The sequence below is a fragment of the Planococcus citri genome, chromosome 2 (genome assembly GCF_950023065.1).
Source record: "Planococcus citri chromosome 2, ihPlaCitr1.1, whole genome shotgun sequence".
In the NCBI taxonomy this organism is placed as follows: Eukaryota; Metazoa; Arthropoda; class Insecta; order Hemiptera; family Pseudococcidae; genus Planococcus; species Planococcus citri.
The window spans coordinates 51884280-51909583 of record NC_088678.1 but is presented as its reverse complement, the minus strand read 5'-3'; the positions used below and the strand labels follow the sequence as shown (position 1 = coordinate 51909583).

The window sequence follows — 25304 nt, the reverse complement described above, 5'->3', positions numbered from 1 at the left end:
ACACTTGGCTAAGTCATTGCCTTTTTATTACGACACATAACTACGTTGCAAATATTCGTCAATTTTCGTCATTTACCTGAGAAAGTCTTTCAATATTGTAAAATGTGTTTTTCATCATAAAATACCTTTAAAAAATATGTTTAAAACACACTTTTCTCACGGATATTTTCTTTGGCAGTGAGTGCTGCCATGCACATCTATTTGCACTGCTAGCTGTGTGATTAGTAGCGCAAAGCGGCATTTGCTACCATAGCGTGAGTGGGAGCATAAATAGCTGCACTACTAGTTGCGCTACTGCGGATGCCACCAAATTCTATAGAGGTGCGATGCCGCTGTACGCTTCTATTCGCACCGCTAGCTGTGTGATTAGTAGCGCAAAGCGGTATTCACTACCATAGCGTGAGTGGGAGCGTAGATAGCTGCACTACTGGTTGCGCTACCGTGACAAGTCTTTTTTTTCTTTGGTGGTGAGTGCTGCCAAACGCACCTATTTTTGCCGCTAGCAGCATGGTTAGCAACAACGCTTCTAGCTGGGCGAATAGGAGCAGAAATCGCTGCACTGCTAGTAGCGCAACGGTAGCATGGCATATTTACGCCATGGTAGTGAGCACAGCTATACACTGCCAATTTCACCGCCACTTCTCATACTACAACATTGCAAAGTGAAGTGTAATTTACTTAAAAATTTGTGAATGTGTTAGTAATAGTAGCGGTGCTACCATACGCTACTAGTAGCGCAGCTAATTCTTTGCCAGCTGGGTTCACTTTATTTTCAAATTTCTCTATGTCTTTAATTTTCATCGGAAATTCAATATCTTTCAAAGCTTTATCAAAAGTTTTCTCATATGCTTTGTACTTTATTATTTCTTGTGGATTATCTTTTGCAGGATATAAACATGCTAAAAGTGACCATAAAAAGCATTTATTATCAGTATTTTTAACATTTATAATTGCTTTCTTATCTTTTAAAATTTTTGGAAGATCAATATAGGAACTTGCTCTAAGCGGGTCATATTTGTTTATATTTACTCTAAAACTATTGATTGATATTATTCGCCATGGACTACCTGTTAATTCATCAATGATATTTTCATGTCTATCAAGTACACTCTTCATTAAAGTTGAAATTCCATTTGTTAATTCACTTCTATTAGTAATTCTATCATTCTTAGTTTGCAAATGTTTGTATGCAATTTTTGTTTCATCTCGAGTGTCTACATAAGTTGTAGAAACACAAAAATTCACTTTAATACCACTATGCTTTTTCATCCATTCTTGAAGTAAAGAACTAACATGTTTTTTCATAAAATGTAAAAACTTTGACATATCTTTAATATCCCAGTTATTTTTCATATCAAATTGAGCATGTCTTGATTTAAAATTTTCATCCACAAATTCCCATTTGGGCAGAGGTAATGTTTTATTTGAGTGAAAATCGAGTAACCTTTCTACTATTTGATCTTTTCTCAACTGTTTATTAATATTGAAATTGTTATCCTGAATAAACTCAATCAATTTCTTTTTTGATAATTTCAACAATTTTTCTCTATCAATATTAATAGCCTTGATTTTATCTTTGTTCACTAACAAATCTGATTTTTTCATTTTATCAACATTTTTCATTCCATACCACTTCAATTCCGTCTTTAATTCTTTCACATTAATCTTGACTTCATTGTGTTTCTTTGTTTTTAAATGTCTGGCATAGTTCTTGTATGTAATTTTACACATACACTTCTCACATGTTCTTAAAGGTGCTTGGTTATCCATTTTATTATTGAAATTGATTTCTTTAACTAATGGATCAATTTCTAAAAGATGGTGTACTTCAAATGCAAAAAAATTCGTTCACAGTGGAAAAAATTCATTAGTTAAAAGAATCAGTTTCTATGATAAAGGTGTTGGTGTTTGTGTTACCACTTTATTAGAGATAACGTTTTCTTTAACTAGTGGTATAATGGTAATGTTGTGATGAAATTTTTGCATTTGTTTGAAATGTTTAAGTTTTGAATGAATTTTTGCATTTCATTGAAATGTTTAAGTTTTGAATGAATTTTTGCATTTGTTTGAAATGTTTAAGTTTTGAATGAATTTTTGCATTTCATTGAAATGTTCAAGTTTTGATGAAATTTTTGCATTTGTTTGAAATGTTTAAGTATTGCAAAAAATTTTGCATTTCATTTCAATATCTAAGTTTTGTAAATATTTTTGCATTTGATTGAATGAAAAACTATGTGAAGGTTTATGTGAAATTTTTCACATAAGTTTCCACATACTTTTGAATTTAAAAAGTATTGTAAGAATTCTTACTCCAGTGCCAGGAAATACATTTTATATCTACTCATACTTACTAGGAAATAGTGTTACCCTTAAATTTCAACAAATCAGTTCCTTTTGAATACTTTTTCCATTAGTCTGATGCCTGAAAGGCCCGAATTCATGGAAACCGAAGAATTATGCTCAGAGTTTTGAGAACCTAAATTCTAAAGGTTTAGGATCCTAGCCCTCCAAAATATAGCATTTCAAGTAATGAAACAGAAATGCTCAATTAGAAATTATAACAAATTAATACTTTTTTTTTACACCTTTTCTATTTACTAAAATTACCTAACTGGGCTCATATTCGTGGAGCTCTTTAAAAACATCAAAAAATTGCCATCAAAGCTTCATTCATTTCGTAGATATTTTTTGCTGCCTCGCGTCGGGATTTTTTTAAAGTCTAAACCAGAAAATTATAAATTTAAAAAAATTAAAAATCTTAAAAATTAAAATAATTTATTGCTTCAAAACGTTGACACCTTTCTCCACTCAGAAATTCAATATTTTTTTAAAATAGGTAAGTACCTACGTTTTTTTAAAAAATGGTACAAAACATTAGGTAAGTACAAATTTAACCATTAAATTTCAATCCACATTTTTTTTCACATGAAAAACGGTACATTTTTGGCCCAAATACTTTCATTTTCACGATTTTTTGGGAAATGAAAAATGGAAAGAAAAATATTTTAAGGACAAAACTGATTTATTCGGCATTTTCAAACCGTCACTCGTCAAGACTTTTATACCGCAAATATGATTATTGATTACCTACATTTTAGTGAAAAAATTATCTAATCAAGGGACTGATTGGCTGTTTTCAAAAATTTCGGAGCACATGACCTCCTCTCTAAATGAGTCCCTAAGAGAACTAAATTATTCCTCAAAGTTCACCTCACACAAATTTTTAGGGTTCGATCAAAAATGGCACTTTCAAACCAAAATGTACCGATTCAGCACTTAATTGGGAGTAGGTGATCAAATTCTCAAGAAATTGTTTACCAAGTAGAAATACCTTAGAGCTTTAGGGAGAGAAGCAATTCTGCAGATTTTAGTAGATTAAATTTACATAAGTAAGATTATTTTAATCTGTTACAAAATCATGTGATCAAACCACTGATCAAGAAATTATGCTATTATGTGAGCTTAAGCTCATTTCTAATCCTTCCAGAGTGATTTGACTTTCAGGAAAAAGTTTTAAATTTTGCAGCAGGAGTGAGCAGGGTCTGGGATGGCATTAAAGCGATTTTTTTTTGAGTCGATCGGTTGAACAAATCCATTTTTTTTTCCTGAAATCGATTTATATTGGTAGATCAAAAATTCACTTTAAAATTTACATTGCCTTGGAATTTCAAGAAAATGGTTTAAAATGGTCGAGAGATTCACCAAGAAACATCAATCAAAGTTATATTACATGTTGAAGTTCATTTTCAGCCCATCGAAAGTAAGTAAGTAAGTAATTTGTAATTCCTCACGCAAATTTATCTCTTTTTTCCATTCCTTGAATTTTAAAAAATTAATCAAAAATTGAAAATCAACTTCAAATCAAAAATTTTGGTCACATGGGATCTAGAACTATTTTTTTGATCTATCGTGGATTCGTTGAAATCAGAATGTGCCTGTTCGACCCCTTTCAACATTTCACGTCACAATAAATTGACCAAGTAAGTACCTAAGCCATCAATTTTCCACTTTTTTTTGCTCAAATCCCTCTTTTTGATTTTTTAAATTGCCTCTATAAATATTTTCACACTTTTTACCTTCTTTCTTTCTCCTACAAAGCGAAACCCACTGACCAAAAGACCAACATCAATACCTATATCGAACACCTACCCTAAAGTACTAACAACGCTAGGTCAGGAAGAAAGAGGAAAAAGGTCTACTGAGACGATAGATATCGTTAAATAGCAAAATTGGCAAAGTTAATAGAAAGCGGAAAACAATTACCAATTAAGCTCCGTTAAACACGATAACACCAATAAAAGTAGGTAGTTCGTAAAACTACTCGGGCTCCGAACGCGGCAGTCACGAGGCAAAACCATTTGACCGCCCTTATAGACTTATAGTCGGGAAATTTCTATTAACAAGTCACACCTATCCCGTAGTAAGCAATAAGTGTAGGTGAGAAAATACGCCACTTTTTAATTTTTATTGCAGCCTAGGTACATTTTCACAGCTGACACGTTTAGAAGTTGAGAGAATTCATCATATTGGCGCTACCTGTACACCTAGTCTATGGGCTGATTTTTAACATTAGAGCGGATACCACTTCACTAAGTTTGATAACACTAAGCAGAGCAATTACGGGTTACGTGAGCGGCAAAGGAAACTCGAAAATTAGTAAAATATACGTCCATTAAATAGAAAAAGAGAATATAATTAGAAAATAACAAAAAAAATAAACGCAGAAAGAGAGAAAGAAAGAGCGCGCGTGAAAGGAGAGAGAGAGACGTCGAGCGTGTTTACATTGCATTACACAACATTAGCGAAAATTATATTAGGAAAGGGTTTATTATAGATCAAATCATCTGTTTGCTTCAATTAAAACAGTTAGTGTACTCGGTTAGTCGCAAGTAGGGTACAACGTTGTCTATTAGTCGGGGCCATAGCACGCGATTATGGAATCGCTTAACTCACCCCCGTCTTCGGCCTTATGGCTGCTTTAATAATGTTTACTTGCGCGTGCAACATGCACGAACTTCGCCATTATCACGCTAATAATAAAAACGATTTGTACGTATTAAGTTTATTTCACACAATATTCCATAGAATTGAAGACAGTGCGCGATAGTTTAAATGAAATCAACGTTAGGTCTAGTCTCGAGCTGACCTTCGTCAATGTGTCGATCAATATGTCTATAATATATCTATGAGCTTATGGCATGTTTGAAATCAATTTTTAATTCGGTGTTAATTAGGTAGTAAATATCTCGGGTCAAGACCTTCTTTAATATGCTTAATTTTTAATAAGGAAGCGTATAGGTATAATTTTTATATAGCGAAGTTGGGTGTGCGTTTATACTTACAAATTTTTACGAGGTATTTTCTACAAAAATTGTGTAATTTTTACTTTCCTGACTAAGTATTGCCTTTAAAAAAACACCAAAAAATTAATTTTGCAGTTAATTCAATTAGGTAGGTATTTGAATCGACAAGTCCAAAGAGTAGTGTCCGAAGGGAAACCGAAATTGTTAAATGAGAGTCAATTTTTCAAGTCTGCTTCTTCGAAACATTTTATACTCCTGGAAGTCCAGTTTTTTCGACTTGAAAACCAATTAATTTTAGGTCTCCCATCCTCAGCTTGACTTGACCTTGAACGAACATTATTCGGCTTGAACTAAAAACAGGACTAACTTTTTCAGAAATGATCTCGAATGAATGGCAATTCAAAATTTATTTTGGAAAAACTAGGTACTCTTTTAATTTTATCACAGTTTGGAATTTTTGTTGAAAATGCAAAATTTATACTTCCGTATTCAAAAATAAAGGCAAAAAAAAGAAAAAAAAAGAAAAAATTATTTAAAATTTGTCATTAAAATATCTAATACCTATTTCTATGATATTTTCTTTAAAGTAAAAAACAAAGCTGAAAAACTTGCTATCAGTAGACAAATCTAAGTCAACTCAATAATTTTTCAATGAAGAATAATATGCTGAAGTCTCAGGTCAATTAAGATTAAATGAAGAGGGAGGAGAGGAGAGGGGAGGGAGCATTGAAAAGTGTGTAGAAATCTTGTAATGGCAGAAATGAATTTTTCAACTCAATAAACACTGTTTTCAACTTTCCTATAAAAACCTCATCGCGTTTGAAAATTTACCATTTGGAACTAAACAACGATACGATTAATTCAGTAAGCTTGGGGAGGGGGCAGTATCTGGAATCTACCTTTTATATTAAATTGGAGTTCGCAGAAACAAATTTTTCAGCCTAAACAATATTGAAAAACTGTTTTTCCTGTTAATTAATTCTCTACTCAAGTACAGGAAAAAATTATTGAAAATTCTTAGGGTTTCTCAAACAAAATATTGTGCTTTTTCAAATTTCTCCTCTCAAATTTTCATGACTTGAATGCTTAATTAACGAAACTGAATCGTCGTTCATATACTATTTTTTGTTGAATTCAAAAATAATTACCTACTTGAAAAAATTTGGGGGTGAGGCAAAATTTTTGCATCTTTATCTTGAAATCTTTGCTTCCTGAATTATGACTCAAAAAGTTGAAATTTTCAAAACCTGCTGTAGTAGAGATATTTTGTGCATCGTCATTTCACAAATGGTAATTTTTCACGTTCGTCTTTTTCACAGAAAAACTTATTAAAAGATAAGTAGGTATTATATTACAAGTTTTACAAAAAAAAATCAGAAAAAATTGTGTAAAAAAATTTATTCAACGCTAAGTAAATATTTTTACCCCAAAATACCTGCAATTTTTACAGAAGATTTAGGTACCTGAGACTGAAATTCAAGACTAAAAAATTTTTTTTATAACTTCTAAGTAAGTAGGTACTTAGGTACTTACTTACTTTTAAAATTTGCGATCTTTGATCTCTACCTGGATAATAAAGAGCTCAAGTCAGGAATCCAAAATTGTCCAATTGAATTTCTTTTACATCAACTCACAATTTTTTTAATTCTCAAGTTTTCAAAAAAATAAGGTGCTCAGTTTTTCTAGTTTTCTTTTAATAAATTGTCTCTTCTGAAAGTTTTCAACTGGAATCCATTTTTGATTTCACGAACTTTTGAAAAACAAGTTGGTCTCATTCCCCCCCCCCCTTCGCAATGAAATTGGCATCAAGTTCGATCGTGGAATTTTAATTTTGGTGGAAATGGACATTTTTATAAATTTTTTATCACATAATGATCTTGATTTCAACGAAAGAGACCAAAAACACAAAAAATGAAATGGAAAGGATGTGATGTGAGGTCTTATCTCTTATCGCACAAATTTTGGAGCTGAAAACTCTCAAATGTGCAGGGTAACTCGTATTGCAAGATTTCAAAAAGGAATTATTCAATAAAGTTGAACTTCCCAATTTCTGCTCAAAGTATTTCAAAACCAAAGCCTCCTAAAACCACTAAGGACTATTCGTGCTCTCGAAAATTGATTTTTGGGATAGAAAAATTGAAAATAAAATCTTCATCACAATCAATAATTCGAGTTGAATTTCCTTAATCAGCTCAAATACCTACTTCAGAAACAAAATTCGCTCTGGAAAAATAAATCACTCTTCATTAATCAAAAATGACCACAAAATATAATTTTCGAGAAAAATGGAAAATCCTGCAAAAAAATGAAGAAAAACAAAATTGTAGAAAATAAAATTTCTGAAAAGTAGAGTACCTTTCTATGGCTCAACCATTTTAAAATAGGTAATGGATAATACGTATAAGTTGGATTTTCCAATTCCAAGTCAAATATAAATCACTGTTTACTAATCAAAAATTTGATCTTAAAAATTAATTTTTGAGAAAAATTAAGGATAACTTGAAAAAAAAATTAAGAGAAAAGAGAGAAAAAATTGCAGAGCATAAAATTTCTTACAAATTGAGTATGATTGATATTTTTCTGGAGCTAGGTTTAGAAAGCTCATGTCCATCTTGACCAAAGCAATCACCTCCTGAACATATTGCCAAAGCTTATGGCCACAATAATCCAGAATAATTTTTCCAAAGGTAAGGGTTTCAATAAATAATATTACACAGGTCCTGCTATCACCACCACTCAATTTATTGTCGCCGTCAATGACCCTTCTGAAAAGAATTCCATCATAAATTTACAAATAATAATATGCCGATGGATGATCTGTAAAACAATTTTCGCAGCTACAAGCTACCCACGCAACGGTTTTTCTTTCATTTTCCAAACAAATAGGTACCAAGTTACGAGTACCAACGATGGCAAATATTTCAAAGGAATGTTCATCCGGGTAGAAAACATATACCAATCGGAGAACGTGGAAGGTACTCGTATATGGCAAATTGTTGTCGGATGAAATTTCAACCTTTTATACGCTGACGTACTAAACAAATCCATCTGGAGATTTCCGTTTGAACTAGCAAATAAACAACGTCCACGCACGAATTCGAAGAAACTACGAGTAAATTTTCAATTAATCGTAGCTCGTTTCTGAATCGATCAGGTTAATGACATTTTTGGTAAAAACGGAAGTAATTACCAACGAGAAACGAGCATTACAAGAGCATAGGAAAATATAAGGCGTAAAACTAATAATTTTCTATAAGTTTTTTTTTTCGGCTCGACCATAACGACACGTTAATCAAGCCATTAAATTTTACAACAATCATTACAGCCTTTTTCGTACAATATGAAAATTAAGCGAGCAGAATTTCTAAAAACGTTTTAAATAAATCAGACTGGTAATCGAGTTGTAAAAATAAAATTTGTCAATGTCAAAGTGGGATAGAAAAAATTAATCAGATTAAGTTAAAACTTAACTGGTAAAGCTTCCGCACGCGATCTACTCATTATAATACATAGCGAAATACCCGGCTTCGATAACGTGCGTGACGACATCCCCGTAACCAAATTTTTATTTCTTTATTACCAGCAGCAAACTTTCTAACAGTTATAAACTTAATTGTGTATAACGGACGTAACGATATTAACATTCATTATTAATACAATTATAATTTTTAAAACCATTACAAGCAATGAATTACATAAACGCTGTATATTGTTTTATACCCTATTTATGGCCGTTTTAAACTTGGATGGCCTATTTTTGGATTAAGTACAGGACTGAAACTATCGGTCCCTTTGCGAAGTGCTTTTGATATTATCGCCACATATCGTGCACATTGATCAAGATCAAGATTGATCTCAAAATCTTTCAGAATTTTTCAGATAAAATATGTAATTGGAGAAGGGATTAGATGAAATTGAAATTTCAAGGGTTCATTCGAACATGAATTTGTAAAATCAGAAAATCTTTCAATTTTTTTAACAGGTAGATATTTTAACGAAATATCTCAATGTCAAAGTCCTCTCACTTTTTATCTCATTCCTAAAACTTTTATGATTTTTTTTCTGGTGATAGAGAGGAGGGAGTAAGATGATCTCTAATCAACAATTACATACAACAAAAAAAACTCGTTTAAAAATCACAGGAAAATGATATTAATTTTAAGAGCCGGCAATTCGACAGTATTTTTTTGCTTCTTGTCAACTCGTTACTGATCCGTAAAAAAAGAGAGTCGAAATTCGATCAACCTTTGCTTCACAGTTTACACTCTCTGAATTCACCCCTTTTTCAACAACACAACACCCTTGATAAAACATCACGAATAACTCCCATCGGTTTTATCATTATTATATGCTATACTACCTATGTACAATTTCTGTCATCGATTTATTTCTTTTTTGGTAAATAGGTATGGTTCTTCATCCCCGAATTGAGGTTAAAACAAAGATCTGCCTGTTTTGCGAGGTTTCTTTGATATCATTTTGTAACAAACTTTTTTCACCCTTCCCCTCCCACCCCATTACACCAGTATTTCCACATAAGAAAAAAAAAGACTTATTTAACCATTTTGAAATTATTTTTTTTTATTTTTACCAAAAAAGGTCAAACCCCTCAGCAGTCAAAATTTCTTGTCAAATCAGCTCGGTTTTGGATTCGGATTTTCCGATTTTGTTAGGAATTTTTTTCTAGGTTCGTTGATTTCGGAAAGGGGAAAAATCGGTTTCATCAGATCTTTTTATGCAATAATTCATGAACAATATGGTTAAAATCTCAATATCTAACCTAAGAATACTTCACACAATTTTTTCAATTTTCATGAAATTAGGTATTGGAGTATTTGAGGACTCTTAAGACCTCAAATCCAAAAAACAAGCTTATATTCGTATTCAGTGCTCGCAAAAACCTGATAAACCACACGTGACACGATTTTTTTTCAATATTCAAAAAATGTTGGCACCATCTGGCAGCGTTGAAATGGATCAAATCGAAAAAATTAGTTTATATTCGTATTCAGCGCTCTCGAAAACGCGTGAAACGATATGTCACTCGATAATTGAAATTTTACATTTTGACCAAAATTTTGAAGCTCCCCCCACAATTTTTGCGAAACACGCCTCGAAAACTTCATCCTTTGCGAATATTGTAAGATTGAAAGCTTCCTAGATTTTTTTCCAAATGTCTAAATTATAGCTCCACAATTTGGCATCATTTGATAATATTATAGATTTTTTTTTAAAACTGAACTTTGATTTTTTGAACCTTTTGACGAAAATTTTTGAAACTTCTCTCAATTACTTTCAAAATTTCAAAAACAAATTTTCTCCCAAATCGAAAGTCTCGAGAAATCAAACTCCAAATTTCAGCATTATTATGGCGATAAACATTTTCTAAAAAAAAAACATCCCACTTGCCCCAAAGAGGTTTGGAGCCTGGAAGACTACGGATGAAAAGCTGAAAGATGAAACTTTTGGCTTTAGCTTTTCAAACTCATAAAGCTTTCTAACGGCTAGCTTTTAGTTTCCAAAAATCCTTTGGCTTTTCGATTTTAGCTTCTGGGTTTCAGCTTTTGGCTTTACAATTTTTTCAATCAGGTGAATTGAAAGAAAAATAAAAATTCACAACCACAACAAAAAAAAACGAAAAAACTGAAAAAAGGAGAAAAGTAAAATGTGAAAATTGGAAAAATAACTCAAACAGAAACCGAACCAAATAAATTTTCAAAAAAGCTGAAATAAAGCTGAAAAAAATGAAACTTTTGGCTATAGCTTTTAGCTTTCAAAACCCCCAAAATTCCTCGGCTTTAGCTTTTAGCTTTTACCTTTCAGCTAGCTTTCCATCCCTGCCTGCAAGGACAGCGGGTTTCCTACTCTCCCAATATAAGGAACCTATTGAAAAAAAAAATCCGAGCCCAAATGAGAGGACTAAAACTCAAAATAGGGCTGATTTTATACGAAATGATCCCATTTGATCATTTTTTTAGGAAAAAAATAGTCAAAAACGCCTCTCTTGATTAAATTTTTTGTTAATGTCAAGCATTGAGCACAAAAGAATGGACCCGCACTTCGTATTTGTTTTTTTTTAAATTCATTATTTTGGTTTTTGGTGATGAAGTTCAAAGGAAAGTGGTTTCAAAATAATTTTCCAGAATTCCGAGACGAACAAAACAGCTGTTCTCTAACAAAATGGCTTCGAAGGAGTTATTAGGCTCGAATTTCCAGGTGAATCACGAATCTTATCAATAAATTTCAAACTTCTAAAAAACTGTTCTTTTTTGTCTCCAAAAGTTACACAAAAATTCATTCGCCAAAAAAACTCAAATCAAAAAATTATTTGAAAACTTGAAATTTTTGTCTGTAATTATCCTCAATTTAGTACCCATGACTTCTGACTATTCTTTTGTTCGTTAAAATACTCGATGTTTCATTCGTTCGTGAAACAAAAAATTTTAGGTTTTAAATATTGATCACTTACATAGGAGCCAAATACAGATTCTGATAATTGGTAATTCTTTCAAAAGAGACTTCGCTACCCTTTCCTCCTCCAATCCTTAAATAATTAAATGGCGCAAAGAATAGGTAGGTAAAAGATAGATAATAATTGGATCAAAATCACTCAATGATTGTTCAATAATCACCCATTTTTCTCGATGTCAGATCAGAAAACAATTGGAATTTGATCTAAGTACATATTAAGAATAAAAGTATAAACCGCAAGTACTTACCTATTCTACAGTAATATGTACACATAAATATTGAACTAAAGTTTCGATAGGTAATAGACCAATTTATCATGGAAAAACTTTACTTCGAGAGTAAGTTATTGATAGAAATTGAAAAGAAAATATACATATAATTTTATTTTTATGTTAATGGAGTAGTATCTAGCTATACCCTATATCTATGACAGTTGTTTTAATGTGTTAAAAGTTTTACTTGATTCATCATCGATTTCACATTACGTTACGTGTACCTGTACCATTGTGTGCCATATTAAAAGTACATACCGGTATAGCGATTAAGTCGATGAATAATATACGTTAATATAAGGTAACGAGGCTGATAAACGACGGTAATTTTTTTTCTACCCCGAGTATAATTTGCATTCATAAAAACGACGCGCTAGATTCATAAATAAGGAAGCAGTTTTTTTCTCATCCTAATTACTCGATACGCAGCACACACACGGTATAGGTATATACCTACCTGTTCGATAAGGTACCTCTGTACGAGTACATGGTATGCGTATAGTGTGACATCGATCGATAATAATTTTCTTATAATTCGACATCAGCTGCTACTAAATTAATAACCAGATCGAGCGAGAAATAAAAAGAGAATACATAATAGAGAACAACATAATCGGAATTGACAGTCCATATAGTCTAAAATAAAAAGCCCGTCTGACAAGATAATCTGATTCATCAAAATAAAGAATAAAAAAAAAGAAGAGGTAGCTTCTGTTAAAAGCATCCCGAGAGCTAAGGAACCTCACCGCTGCAGTTATAGCGGCAGCACAATATAATCAAACGGAATTAAATGCCCGTTTGCGCGTGTCAAAAAGCACTTAGATGTAAACATATTAATAAATTTCGAATTACCGAGTCAGTGATTCGAAGATCATTTCGATACTTTTGGCCAAACAATATTTTTACATCGAGGGATAGCATACGAGTATACACATTTTACTCGAGATGAACTCTTCTAAGTGAATTGGCGACGCAGGCGAAAGGAATGGGAGGTTAGATGTACTCGTATACCGCAGGACAGCATCATCATCATCATCGTAAAGGGATTTAAGGGTAAAATGCGGGATTTTACGGCGGACTTGTTGAGGAAAAATGTGCCTACGAGTATATAGTCTGTTGTAACCCCTGACATTGAAAGTAGCTGTATTTGTGAAGATTACTCAGCGTATTTTTCCCCAATTAAGCAATTATCGAGAACGAGGCGTGGTAGCACGAGGTTCGAATAACTTCTAAAACATTGTGTCGAATAATAATTCCAACTCGAAGCTATCAATTTGACAGCATCTCGTCTAACCCAGCAATGCTAAGAGACCAGTACCTACTAATTCGTAAATGAAATCAATTTAAGATACAATCGGTATTTAATTCTTTATTCTTTTGCTTTGCCCCTTGTTATAGGTGAAAATAGTTGCAACTCGAGCGACACTTCGGGTACACCTAATAACCCATCAGATCTGAGCTGTAAATCGGTCAATGCCGAAGAAAGCGAAGACGAAGTATGCGACTTAACTAGTAACTCCGGCTTATCATCGTCTCATCAAATGTCCTCTCGCAATGGCCTATCTCCAGATAAGAAAAAACATCGAAGGAATCGTACCACGTTCACAACTTATCAATTACATGAACTGGAAAGAGCTTTTGAAAAGTCACATTATCCAGACGTATACAGTAGAGAAGAACTAGCCATGAAAGTCAACCTGCCCGAAGTCCGAGTCCAAGTAAGTTTTACTAATATACCTAACTCAGCATCATCAAAGTTTTTAATACGAGACGTTGAATAAAAGAAGCAAATTAAATTCCCGCCACCAATACCTATAAGAAGTATAAAATGATGTATCGCGATGAAAAGGAAACTTTTCAATAAATCATTTCCTTTTTTTGAAAATGCCCGACGATGTTGCGCCATTTTCGATATAATAATTTCGAGCTATTCGATTCGAATTACATTTCAAACGAGGAAATTAACCAAAATAGATTAAGCTTTAAGAAACATCGCGTTTATTCTTCGCAGTTTTGATGAACACTTCTGCGCGGGAAATTTAATTTAATCCACGTGAAAGCTTTAACTTCTCGTAATAAAATAATATTCTCAATTCGCATTCAAATCGTTAGCTTTTTAGTCGACCGATTCGAAAACTTTGCCATTTTTTTTCGCTCGCGTTTGTGCTAATAATTTACCTTTTGTGTAGGGTTCTTTTGAACCCACCACTTTCATCGTTCAATTTACAGCGATGCGAATTCGATGAAAGATTTTTAAAATTAATTTAAAATCTTGCTTTTTTTCAAACTTGGAGTAATGGGTTAATTTTTAGTACATACGTACCTATTTCAAAAATGGTCTCGAGTCTAGGAATTTTTTGAAACATGTGGGTATTAAAACGAACACATCATATACTCGCAGAAAATGGGCGTTCCCGTCAAAAACACTATCACAAGGAAAAACTTCAAGTAGCCATTTTGAATAATTTGAATAATAATTGCCCGTCCGTTCGTATACAAATAAAACGAAAAAGAAGGGTCTCTTCGAAAATTACCCGCTGCATAATCTCTTCATTCAGCCAGCATAGCAGAGCGTCTGAAATCTTAATTAAGTAAAATGCCAATGCACAGGCGACGAATTGAAAAATAGGTGCCTTAAATTATTTGAAGATGAGCACTGAGCAGTGCTAATGAGAGGAGGGTTGCAAGGGGTACAGTTGCACATCATTTAAAAACGGAACCTTTGGGTTGATTTTTCTCAATTTTTTTCGGAGCATGGAGACCCGCACGGAAGTTTACAAATCGAATTCAACTGTCTAGTTTAAAATTTGAGGCATTCGAGGAGTTTTATGTTTTCTTAAATAACAGCGCTCAAAATCAAATGGACGATTGCATAACTCCAAAGAACGTCGTTTTTAATCAAAAGAATTGATAACACAAAAAATGAATTGATCAATGATCATCGTACTTATTTTTAAATGCATCATCAGGCAAGATTTCATGATCCTAAATTAAATTTTTCATTTTTTGGCGAATTTTTGAGGATTCAAAATTGGCCAATTATACGTAGTTGATCCAGTACAGTAGAAAGCAGAAGTTCAGTTTACATATTATTTTCAACCTTTTAAATCGATTGATGGTAGTTTTGAACCACTCTGAGACTGAGGTCTTTGGTCATCAAAAAATTCTAGCATCTGTGAATTTGGATCAACCATTATTGCGGCCTTTTTGAATTATTAATTATTTGAAACCTGTTCCTGTTTATTCTAGTCTGAATTTTTCTCCAGAATTTTTTTCTTCAATTCAAAATTTGCTTTTTTTATAAATTTTTACAAACATTTTTCTGAAGTTTGCGATGGATTTAAGAATTTTTCTTTTCCTAAAAAAATATCAATCGAGTACGGATTTGAACTATATATAGTTGAATAGTTTAAATGGACTTCCACCCCAATTTATTAAAATTTTATTTTTTTTCATGGGACATGTAGAAAATTTTGACTTTTAAAAATCCAGCAAGAATTTAAAATGAAATTTAGCTGTCAGCTTTTTAAATTTTTTGTAGGCCTAATCTATTTTTAACTGCTCTTTTTTATTTTTTTTTCTCAAGGAGGGGGCAAAACCAAATTTTTAGGCATTAAAAAATCGAAATTAGAGGTAATTTTCTGAAAACCTTTCGTGATGTGTGATGATTTTATGAAAATGAAGGTAAAATTACTGTTCGAGCAAAGCGTGGGCGAAAAGTTTTAAAAAAATAAGTCCAAAAAACGAAAAAACGTCCATTTTTGCATATTTTATTATCAAATTTTTGCTCGCAAGGAAGGAAATGACCCCCTTTGCCCCCCTGGCTACACCACTGTCCTCACACACAAAAAAAATCAACAGTCAAATTTTTCACAGGAAAATTTTCAAAAAAATTGAAATTGGGAGAAAATTTATCGGCTAAAACTGACGTCACATGTTCCAACAATGTTGCCAATTTCATCTTTCTGACCAAATTCACTACTTTTTCACTACCTTTACTACCTGTTTGATACCCTGCTCACCACCAAGTTTATCAAAAAATAGGTACCTACATTTAAACAATTTAATTTGAAAATCACTACCCAACATTTCATTGTGACGGAATAACGAAATACATAATTCAGAAAAATAGGAAGGAAGGAAGGGAGGGTTTGTAGTTTGAAAAAACTGAACTGAATCGATTGTAATTCTATTTTAATCCAAAACCTATTCAGAACGAGTTTCCATAATGGAAGTTGAATTCGTCCAAAAAAAGGAAGAGCTCAGTTCTGGAAAACCAAAATTTTCAAGAAATAAAAAAGCTGATTTTTCACAATGATGCAATATTTTTTTAATAAAAAATTTCAATTTTCAGGATTTTTGAACAAAATTTTAAACTTTTTTTCGTCTTTGACTTTTCGAACTTTAAAATTCAAAAACAGCATGAATAAAAGCACAAAATACACAAATTTTTAATTCTATCTCATTTTTAAAATCTGAAGACTTTTTGTAAGTACTCACAATAATGATTGAAAAAATTTCAATTTCTGTCAATTTTCATGCTATTTTTACAGCCTTGCAAGGAAAAATTCACAGAAATGGAGCAAAATACAAATTGACTAAAAAAACTGATAAGAGGCTTCTGAAAACACCTCGGAGCCAGATTTTTCAAGCTCAGTGTAGAGCATTTTTGCGAGGAAATATTACGTTTCTGTGCTTTTGAGGCTGAAAAATCTATAGAATTGCTAGGGAAATTATGTGATATTCAACTTATTGAAATATAAAATTTTTGGTGAGATGAAGGAAACAGTTAATTGATTGTAAGTCCCATTTTCAGTGAAGTCTTTTGAGGGAAATTTCAATACCACCAATACCACCATTTCAGAAATAATCAGACCAGATGCAATGAAGAGCAGATTTTATCAGGCCTCAAATTTATTGTCATACTTGGGCAGGTGGTTCATTTTAATATTTTCAAATAGTTTGGCAGGAAAAAATAATTTTTAGAAATGTAATTTTTTTAATTAATGTTTGAAACGTTGAAGAATAATATCTAATCTACATATGTACACGTATTTCAAATTTGCAGTCAAAAAAATAATTTTAATGAAAACTGATTTTTAACCGAAATTGTAGCCATGGAATTGAAAGGACCCCCCCTCTCCCCCAACAACAAAAACCCTGCTTTATTCTACTTTATTCCAGATACTAAAGACTATCTAGCTTAAGAAAAAACTTCATGGTTATAAAAACTTACATTGAGATTTTGACTTCATAAGATGTCTTGACACCTTCAAATATATCTCAGAGAATTTTCTCAAGTTACTCAGCACGTCCTGCAAAAAAATACAGTAGAATTAGTGGAAATATTGACAATTTCCAAAACCTACATGTCGTAAACATCAAATAAAAACAATCAAATACTAATTTCCTTCCAAAAAAATTGTTTAAAAAAATATTATTTACCAACATCCTACACGTCAACATTTGCTTTAGTTAAATAACATCATTTTTATGAAAAAAGTTCGAAATAAACACATCTAAAAATTCACTAAACCCACACAGGTAATATACCTACTTTTCTAGACGACTTCTTAAATCCGAGCGTTTATAATTCGACTAAACCATTGAAAACCATCTTGCAAACGCATTTAAATATGAACCGCGTATATGTAGATAGGTCGCTTATTAAGCGCACGTAAACGTGGCGCGAAATTTAATTTAAATTACAAATCCCACGAGAGCGTTTGAAAATCAAAATTTGTGTGCTGAGTTAATAAAGTGTATATTAAGGGTGGTGATGGCTATGACAGTGTCGTTTTCCCGCGTGATTTAAAAAAGGCGTTGACAGAAAAATACGTAACAAGCTTGTCGAACAGACGAAATTGGATTTTTTTTCTGAATAGGTTTTTAACAAGCAATTTTTCCCTAGATTTCCCTCAAGTTTCTATTTGATGTGAAAAGGCTGGAAATAAAATAAACATTTTTATTGGCCAATTTTCGCATGTATGTAATGCAACGTGAGGTGAACAGGGCTAAAAAAAACTTTCATGAAAAGCCGCATTAGTCTTGTTACTCTTTTCGATAATTTTTTTTCTGCTTGGCGAATGAAAAAATATAAAAATCCCTGCTGCGAAAAATTTCAACCGCTTTTCACAGGGGACAATTTTTATTAAATAGCTGAGTAATGTAAACGTAAGTTCTTAATTTCAACTTTCATTAAACTCGTTTCCAAATTCTACGATGTATTCTCGGCGGCGTGAAATAGGAAAAAGGAAAAAACACAACTGCGAATAATTAAAAAAACATTTAAACTCTGCTTCATCGTTATGTTAGTATAAGAAGAGGCGGAGGAAGAATAGTAGGGGAGGGGAGGGGGGCTGTCAACGAAAAAAACAAAATCGACATTTAAACGTTTAAAATTCCATTACACACCGGGAGTATAAGTATATAAATGCGCATCGCTAATGGTTAAAACGTTTAAGCTTCCTGAAAACGAGTACCGAGAAATGAGTAAATTAAGGCTTGTTTTTGTAGATATCCTACGCTTGTATTTCCATTTAAGTAAATGAGCCTACTCGATGATCCGAGTCATTATTTCCTCGCCATTTCATTGGCTTAAGGGGTTCGACGAAAACGCGCAAAAACACGAGGGGTAGTGCGAATATGGAAACAAATGAATTTTCTGGATGGATGCCTTCATCCCATTACCGAGAAAAGCGAGAAAATGATGCACGTGTCCGTTTCTCACGGTTTATGTTTGAATGTTGCTTCACCGATACGGTTACTCTATATATTCCCTCGGCATTGCCACTATCGCACCCGGTCTCGTGGAATTTTTTCGCAAATCTAGTCTTTTTTTGGAATACACATTTCCAAGGCATGTTCTCCCCTCGAATCTAAATGTACTTCAACACCTAATTAATTTCATTTATCGCCTTATCAACGGATACATTTCATCTCTTTCTTTTTGCCCTGTAGCCCTGATATCATATTGCTATCAACAGGACGAGTTAAATACGTAAAATATCGTATTTCATTTCCCTCCCACTTACTGAGAATTTTCTAATAACATGAAAACATCGAACCAAAACAATTCTAATAATTTTCAATTTTTATGTTACGGAAGAAAAATCATTTTTGACATATTTTGTGTATTGAGAAAATCTAAACCTTTTCATGGGGACTTGAAAATTTTTGGATTGTGCTTCGTAAAAGAATATGGATATTTTGGCAAATTGTTGAAGATTTCTAGTTGAATAGGTAAGTTGAGTTTATATGATTCTACGTTTTTTTTTTCTCATAAAATGGTACGTTTCGCTTAAAAATTTGCTCAAAGTTCCCAGAAGAGTTTTTTGCTGGGTGCCTATGTTTACCTACAAAAAGTTCCAAAATCACATATTTTTGCAAAACATACTTACCTGCTTGGAAACTTTCTTTACTCTCTAAAGTTGTCCCCAGAATTGATTGCATGCAACCACTTTCAACCTGAATGAAGCCTTCAAAGTTGATAAAAAACGAGCTCCAGATTGGTTCAAAAGTAGTTCTATGTAGTTCTGGGGGAAGGGAAGGGAAAGTGTGTCTTAAGCAAATGAACCGATTTTCAAGCTTACATTTCAAGTTTAACCTACCAACTCTTTTTGCGAAAAATTCATCATATTGATGGGCTATTTCCCCCAGCTTTAGAAATTCACCAACTTAATTGAAAAACCAGTTGCAACCATTCACTGAAAATTACTCATCAAAATTAAAGAATGTAAAATTTAGGTTAAATAGCAAAATTGTTTGCAAAAAATAAAAACTAGCTGTAAAACTTTTTTAGAGCTTTTTGTGATTGGTTTTTCAACTTTTAATAATTTTTTGTGCAGTTTACAGCTATTTTCTCCGTAAAATTCTGAGTTGAAGTGTTTCTGATATTTCGGGGTGGGTGGGGGGGGGGGGGTAAAACTTCAATAAAAGAGTTCTACTCTCTAAATTTGAAACAGTGAAATTTCACTCCTTAGCAGTCACGACATTTTGGCTTCTTAAAAGCAGTAGTTTTTTACTGCAAAACAGTAAGAAATTTACTGATTTGATCAGTAAAAATGATATTTACTGACCAATTCAGTAGATTTTTCACTGCTTTGCAGTAAAAAACTACTGCTTTTAAGAAGCCAAAATGTCGTGACTGCTAAGCAGTGAAATTTCACTGTTTCAAATTTAGAGAGTAAAAAATAATGCAAATAACCTGACCTAAGTTTTGGAATAATTCGATTGGGATTTTTGCATAATTTGGCATATTATAAAGGAGCGAAAAAAACTCAAATTTTCCTCATATAACTACGGTCGAAAATTTCTAAAACTGACATACCTATAGACTTGAGAGGATATTTTCGGAATCTGATATGAAAAAATTCATCACTATTATTCTGCTTTTTGGAAATTCAGCATACTTTTCCCCTCTATCTGGCATACTGGCATAGAAAAAAAATGCAGATGGCAACACTGGATACCTCTGTTCAGCAGAAATATGTTGTTTTTCCAATGAATTATTGACTCTTTCGTCAAGAAAATTGAAAACAGGAGTGAGGCAATGAGCGCTAAATCTTTTTGTACAACGATATGCTTCCCTATTTTTGAATAATGTTCAATAATTTTTTTTCTTTGATCAAGATCAATTTGTACGTTCAAAAAACCATAAAATAAAAATTATTCTGCCATAAATATGTTTGAATAAAAAAATGGTGAATTTATTGAACGAAGGATCATAAACACTTGGCCGTTTATTTTTTACATTATTTCAAGGGACCTTTTTTTTTGGTGAGAGGAGGGTTCTGTAACGGGAGTGATTTCAAAAAAATCGTGACATTTTACAGAAAAATTTTTCAAAGTTTATTTACAAGGTAAAAATTGATTTCGATAGTTGTTGTGGACTTCGTTCTAGCAAAATTTTAGAAAAAAACCTAAACTTCAGATAGCAAAAGAGCAACAAGTGTAATCTCGGCATTGTTTAACGTTCATTTTTGGCTTTTCAGAGTACTTAATTTGAAACTCCAGAGGAAAATTGAAAACTTACTGTAGGCTCAGAATGCCTCAAAAGTGGTTGTCTTTCACTTATGAAAGAGGTTTAAAATAGATTAAGTAATAATCCTAATCGGTCTCTTCCGTTAAAAAAATAAACGTTTTGAAAAAGTTTTCGAGTTTTCAAAAAATTCGCCAAAAATACAAAAATTAACTTCGGCTCTTGGAATTTTGAGGAGAGTTTTAGGGTATGTTCTTTTGATCTAGCTTCGAAAAATTAGAAACAAACTATCGGTGGTAAAAAAAAAACACTGAAAAATGTAAAAATATAGGTAATATATTTTTTCGACTTTTAGTATTTTTGACCACTCTTCACATTAATTTGACAATTTCAAAAAGACTAAAAATTTGAAAAAAAATCTAGGGTCATTCCTATCAGTTTCAAGCAGCAGAAGATAGCATATAAACCTGAAAATCGCATTTTGTGAGGTACCCTCCCTCCATATTCCCTGAAAGAGTGAAAACCAAATTTCTTGCCATAAAAATATCCCAAAATTGTAGTTATTCCAGTTCAATTAAGAGCGATTTGTCAATAATACAAGGGAAAAATTAAACGTGGATTTTTAAAAGGAAAAATTGTAGGTATCAATTTAATTGGATCAGACGTGGTTTAAAAAAAAGGGAAATCCCACACGAATTTATAAATTTTACACGATTATATCTTCGATCTACAATTTTCCCAGATTCAATTAGGCCTAACTACATAGGCACATTTCATTTGTAAAATTTTTCCCAGCATAGTTATTGTGTGAAAATCAGATAAAACATAGGCAAGTATCATACCCCCCTAATGCAAGTTTCCTGCCAAAAAAAAAAAATTGTCGTCTAGACACTCATAAATCGATATTTCTATACGAATGCAATTTTATGAAGTTCAAAACTAGACTATAGAGTAGATGTAATCACGTGTAATAGCGTGTGCTTGAAACGTTATCCGCACTTCTAATCGGATTTAATTGCATGTATGCAGACACCTAGACATTTATGCACAGGTATTTTGATACGATGATGATTTTTTTTCAAATATAATAGGCCTATAATTTCTATACTGGGTCATTTTCATTTCAGAAAATTTGATTTTCGAGGAAATTGATCATAATCTAATACTTTATTGCATAAAAATTTTTTATAGGGAACGGAACGTATAATTTTACCTCGAAAAACACTTGAAAATTTCATTCACCCGAATCTGAATTCGGGAGTTTTTCACTTTGCCAAAAGAATTCGAAAGATTTTACAAATCCATCGATTCTAAATACTTCATATTGTTGAGCTAGAGCTACCCTTTTATTTGGAAAATAAAATAAAAAGTCTCCTCCTTCAGCCTGCGAACGAAATGGTAAAAATATGTACATACTTCAAAAGAATAAAAATAAATTTCACGTAGGTATTATTTTTTTCATTTTGATATTGCGCTTTACAAAAGACTAAACAATTTCTTTACGTATTTTTACACGAATATATAAACTTTGAAATTTCTGCTACATTACTTTAATACTATTTTATATTTCGCGAAGAATTGAATTCGATTTTTTGTTATTTTTCGTTGTTTCACTATTTAGTGAAAAAAATTGCGTTTTTTCGGCATTTATTTGCTGAGAAAATAAAATATCTATATACGTTTTACGATATATACGAAACCATTATTTTTGTACATACATTGGGATTTTACATAGGTATAGGTACTTTTTTTCACTTGCCATGCGACGACGACGTTGCGTTGAGTCGATAGGTAGGGTGTTTCGAACTATCTCGAGTAAAACGAGAATAAAAATTCGCTTTTACACATATTCCAATATCTTTAACCATTTTATTTTATTGAATAAGGAAAACTAATTTTTTGTCTATTATTATGGAAATATTTTCAATTTTCTCAGCATTTAAGTAAGAAAAGATGAAAAATCAAGGGTACCTACCTGTATGGGGCAAATTTTCCAACAAAAAACACCGGTGGCGTTTACGTTGTTGAACTTGGATACGATTAGAGCAGAAGACTGTATAGGATACGCCTGGTACGAGACTCCTCGGTTCGGCAAAAATAACCCCTTAAGTGACGACGAGATGGCATCTTGAGCAACCTGTAGAATTTTCTCAACGCATCGTTTTTCATATCCTATGTAGTATAAGAGTCTATGCAATGTGATGGTATGGAAGTTGCTTTGCGTTGTTAACGCCACCGTTATCAAAGTTACAAGGGTTACTTTGCTTAATAATTCGGACGATAGCGGTTTGGCAAAATTTAAATATAGGCAGGGAACATTCGCAGGAAATAATTTCGAGGGTTCCGTTAAACGAGCATGCGTCATACGCCCGTTACAATTTAATTCGATAAAACGGACGATGTAGAAAAGGAACAGCTCGGAGGCTTCTTTTAAAGCAAGGTGCTCTCGCGGGGTATTCGAAAAATGAGAAAATGGCGCGGTAGTACGTTATATCTTCCCCTTCTCGAGTTTATAACGAATTTAACGCTCAATTTAGCGGTTATTAATCGAACATTAATTAAGCGTTTATTATGCGAAATTAATCAAGTAACGGCGTCTTTTGCGAAAACCTTAACGCCTTTTTTCTCCTATCTCTCTCGTTCTCTCTCTCTCGCTCCCACGCTCTTTTCTGCACAACGACTAATGAAAACGCCATTTTATTCCTTCCAAACTTCTTGCCGCTTGTGAAAGCAACAAAATGTGACGAGGTTTGTAAAATAAATAGTTTGGTGATTTTTTTGGAAGGAGGGGTGGAGGTTTCCATGTTGAAATTATTTCGTACTTGGAAGCTGCAAATCTAATTGTTATTGTGGTTGTTTGCACTAATTTGATACTAAATAGAAAATAAATTGCTTGAAAATCTTCAAATACGGTTATGAAAAAGTAAAATTACTTACCCTCATTTTAATTTTGAGAGGCTTGGGTACAAAAATAAAAATTATTTCAGGCACAAAAAAAATAAAAATCATCAAATTTGAAACTCGACTTTACCGCCAAAACAAAATTTAAAAATTTTTCCCACTCAAAATGAATAGTTTTAGCAGTATTAGTCATTTTTCCCCTCTCTAAGCTTGGAGTTGTAATAAATTTTCAATTTGCTTTCACTTTGAGAAATTCTACTCTTCTTGATGAGAAATAGGGTATTAAAAAAATGAAAAGTATGAGGGAAGTAAACTATAAGGGAGGGAGTGAGGGGTACAAAAGAGGAATAATTTCTCATTTTGGGCCGACCTTAAAATCTGTACTGAGAATGAGTTATCAATTTTTGTGCAATTTTCTAGATTTCCTCAAATTTGAGGGTATAGTTTAATCCCTGAAATACCCTCTTTCGTAATTTAAATGTTGGATTTTCGTGCCGGTGACTGAAAATTTGATCTTGGCATTAGTTTGGCACCCTGTATCAATTTTAGAACAAGATTTTCATGAGTCTGTAGTGAGAGACTAAAATATATATTTTTTTGAAGTTCGATAATAAACCCTAAATCGCCTAATTCTGAAAAAAAATGCTGAAAATTTTCTCACATCCTAAAGCTGACCCTCCCCTCACAAAAAAAAAAGAAGATCGAAGCCACTTTCAAACTGATTTGAGAGTCTGCAACAGTGTTGCGTGTTGAAGTTGATTAGGCACCTTTTCTGAAGAGATTTCAACATACGAGTATAGGTATGTACTGAAAAATTTCAACTTTTTCTGAAATGGACTCGAAAATGATCCAGCTTTCAATAAAAATAGGCAAAAAATCAACTTCGACAGCTCAAAATTTGGTCCAGAACAGTACATACATAAGCATGATCTTTTTGTGAGCCAAATTCCAGCTCAAATAAAGGTGATGGAGGAGGGTGCAAAGAAGTATTCGCTTTAAAAAAATCACAAAACGGATCTTCGAATTGAAAAAATTAAATTCTAATAAGAAAACTGAGTACCTCTACCTATCTAAAAAGTGCAACAATTCAGGCTTTTGTAAACAATTTTTTTTTGCAAGAAAAAATCGAGGATTTCCAAAAAAAGAACCGGTTTCTTAAAGCTTAAATTTAGTTACAAAAAATACAAAATTTTATGTACAACAGAAAATTTTTCTAAAAAATGCTTCAATTATTTCAGAGATTCAAAGTGTAGAAAAACATCCCTTAAAACATTCGGAAAAATGTAAAAACTCCTTTCTAACGAAAAAATATGTTCACAAAAAAATTTGATAGCTGAATTCGGAGAGTAGGAATACAAAAATAAATCACAAAAAAAT

At 32.4% G+C, this 25304-nt stretch overlaps 1 protein-coding gene across 1 annotated transcript in view; it reads left to right on the top strand.

Moving 5' to 3' along the window:
• Positions 1 to 25304, top strand: part of LOC135836397 (retinal homeobox protein Rx1-like) — a 78454-nt gene that overhangs the window by 40803 nt on the left and 12347 nt on the right. The window contains exon 2 of the mRNA XM_065351213.1: positions 13445 to 13764. Within this exon, the coding sequence (XP_065207285.1) occupies positions 13445 to 13764 (320 nt within the window). The remainder of the gene's footprint in view (positions 1 to 13444; positions 13765 to 25304) is intronic.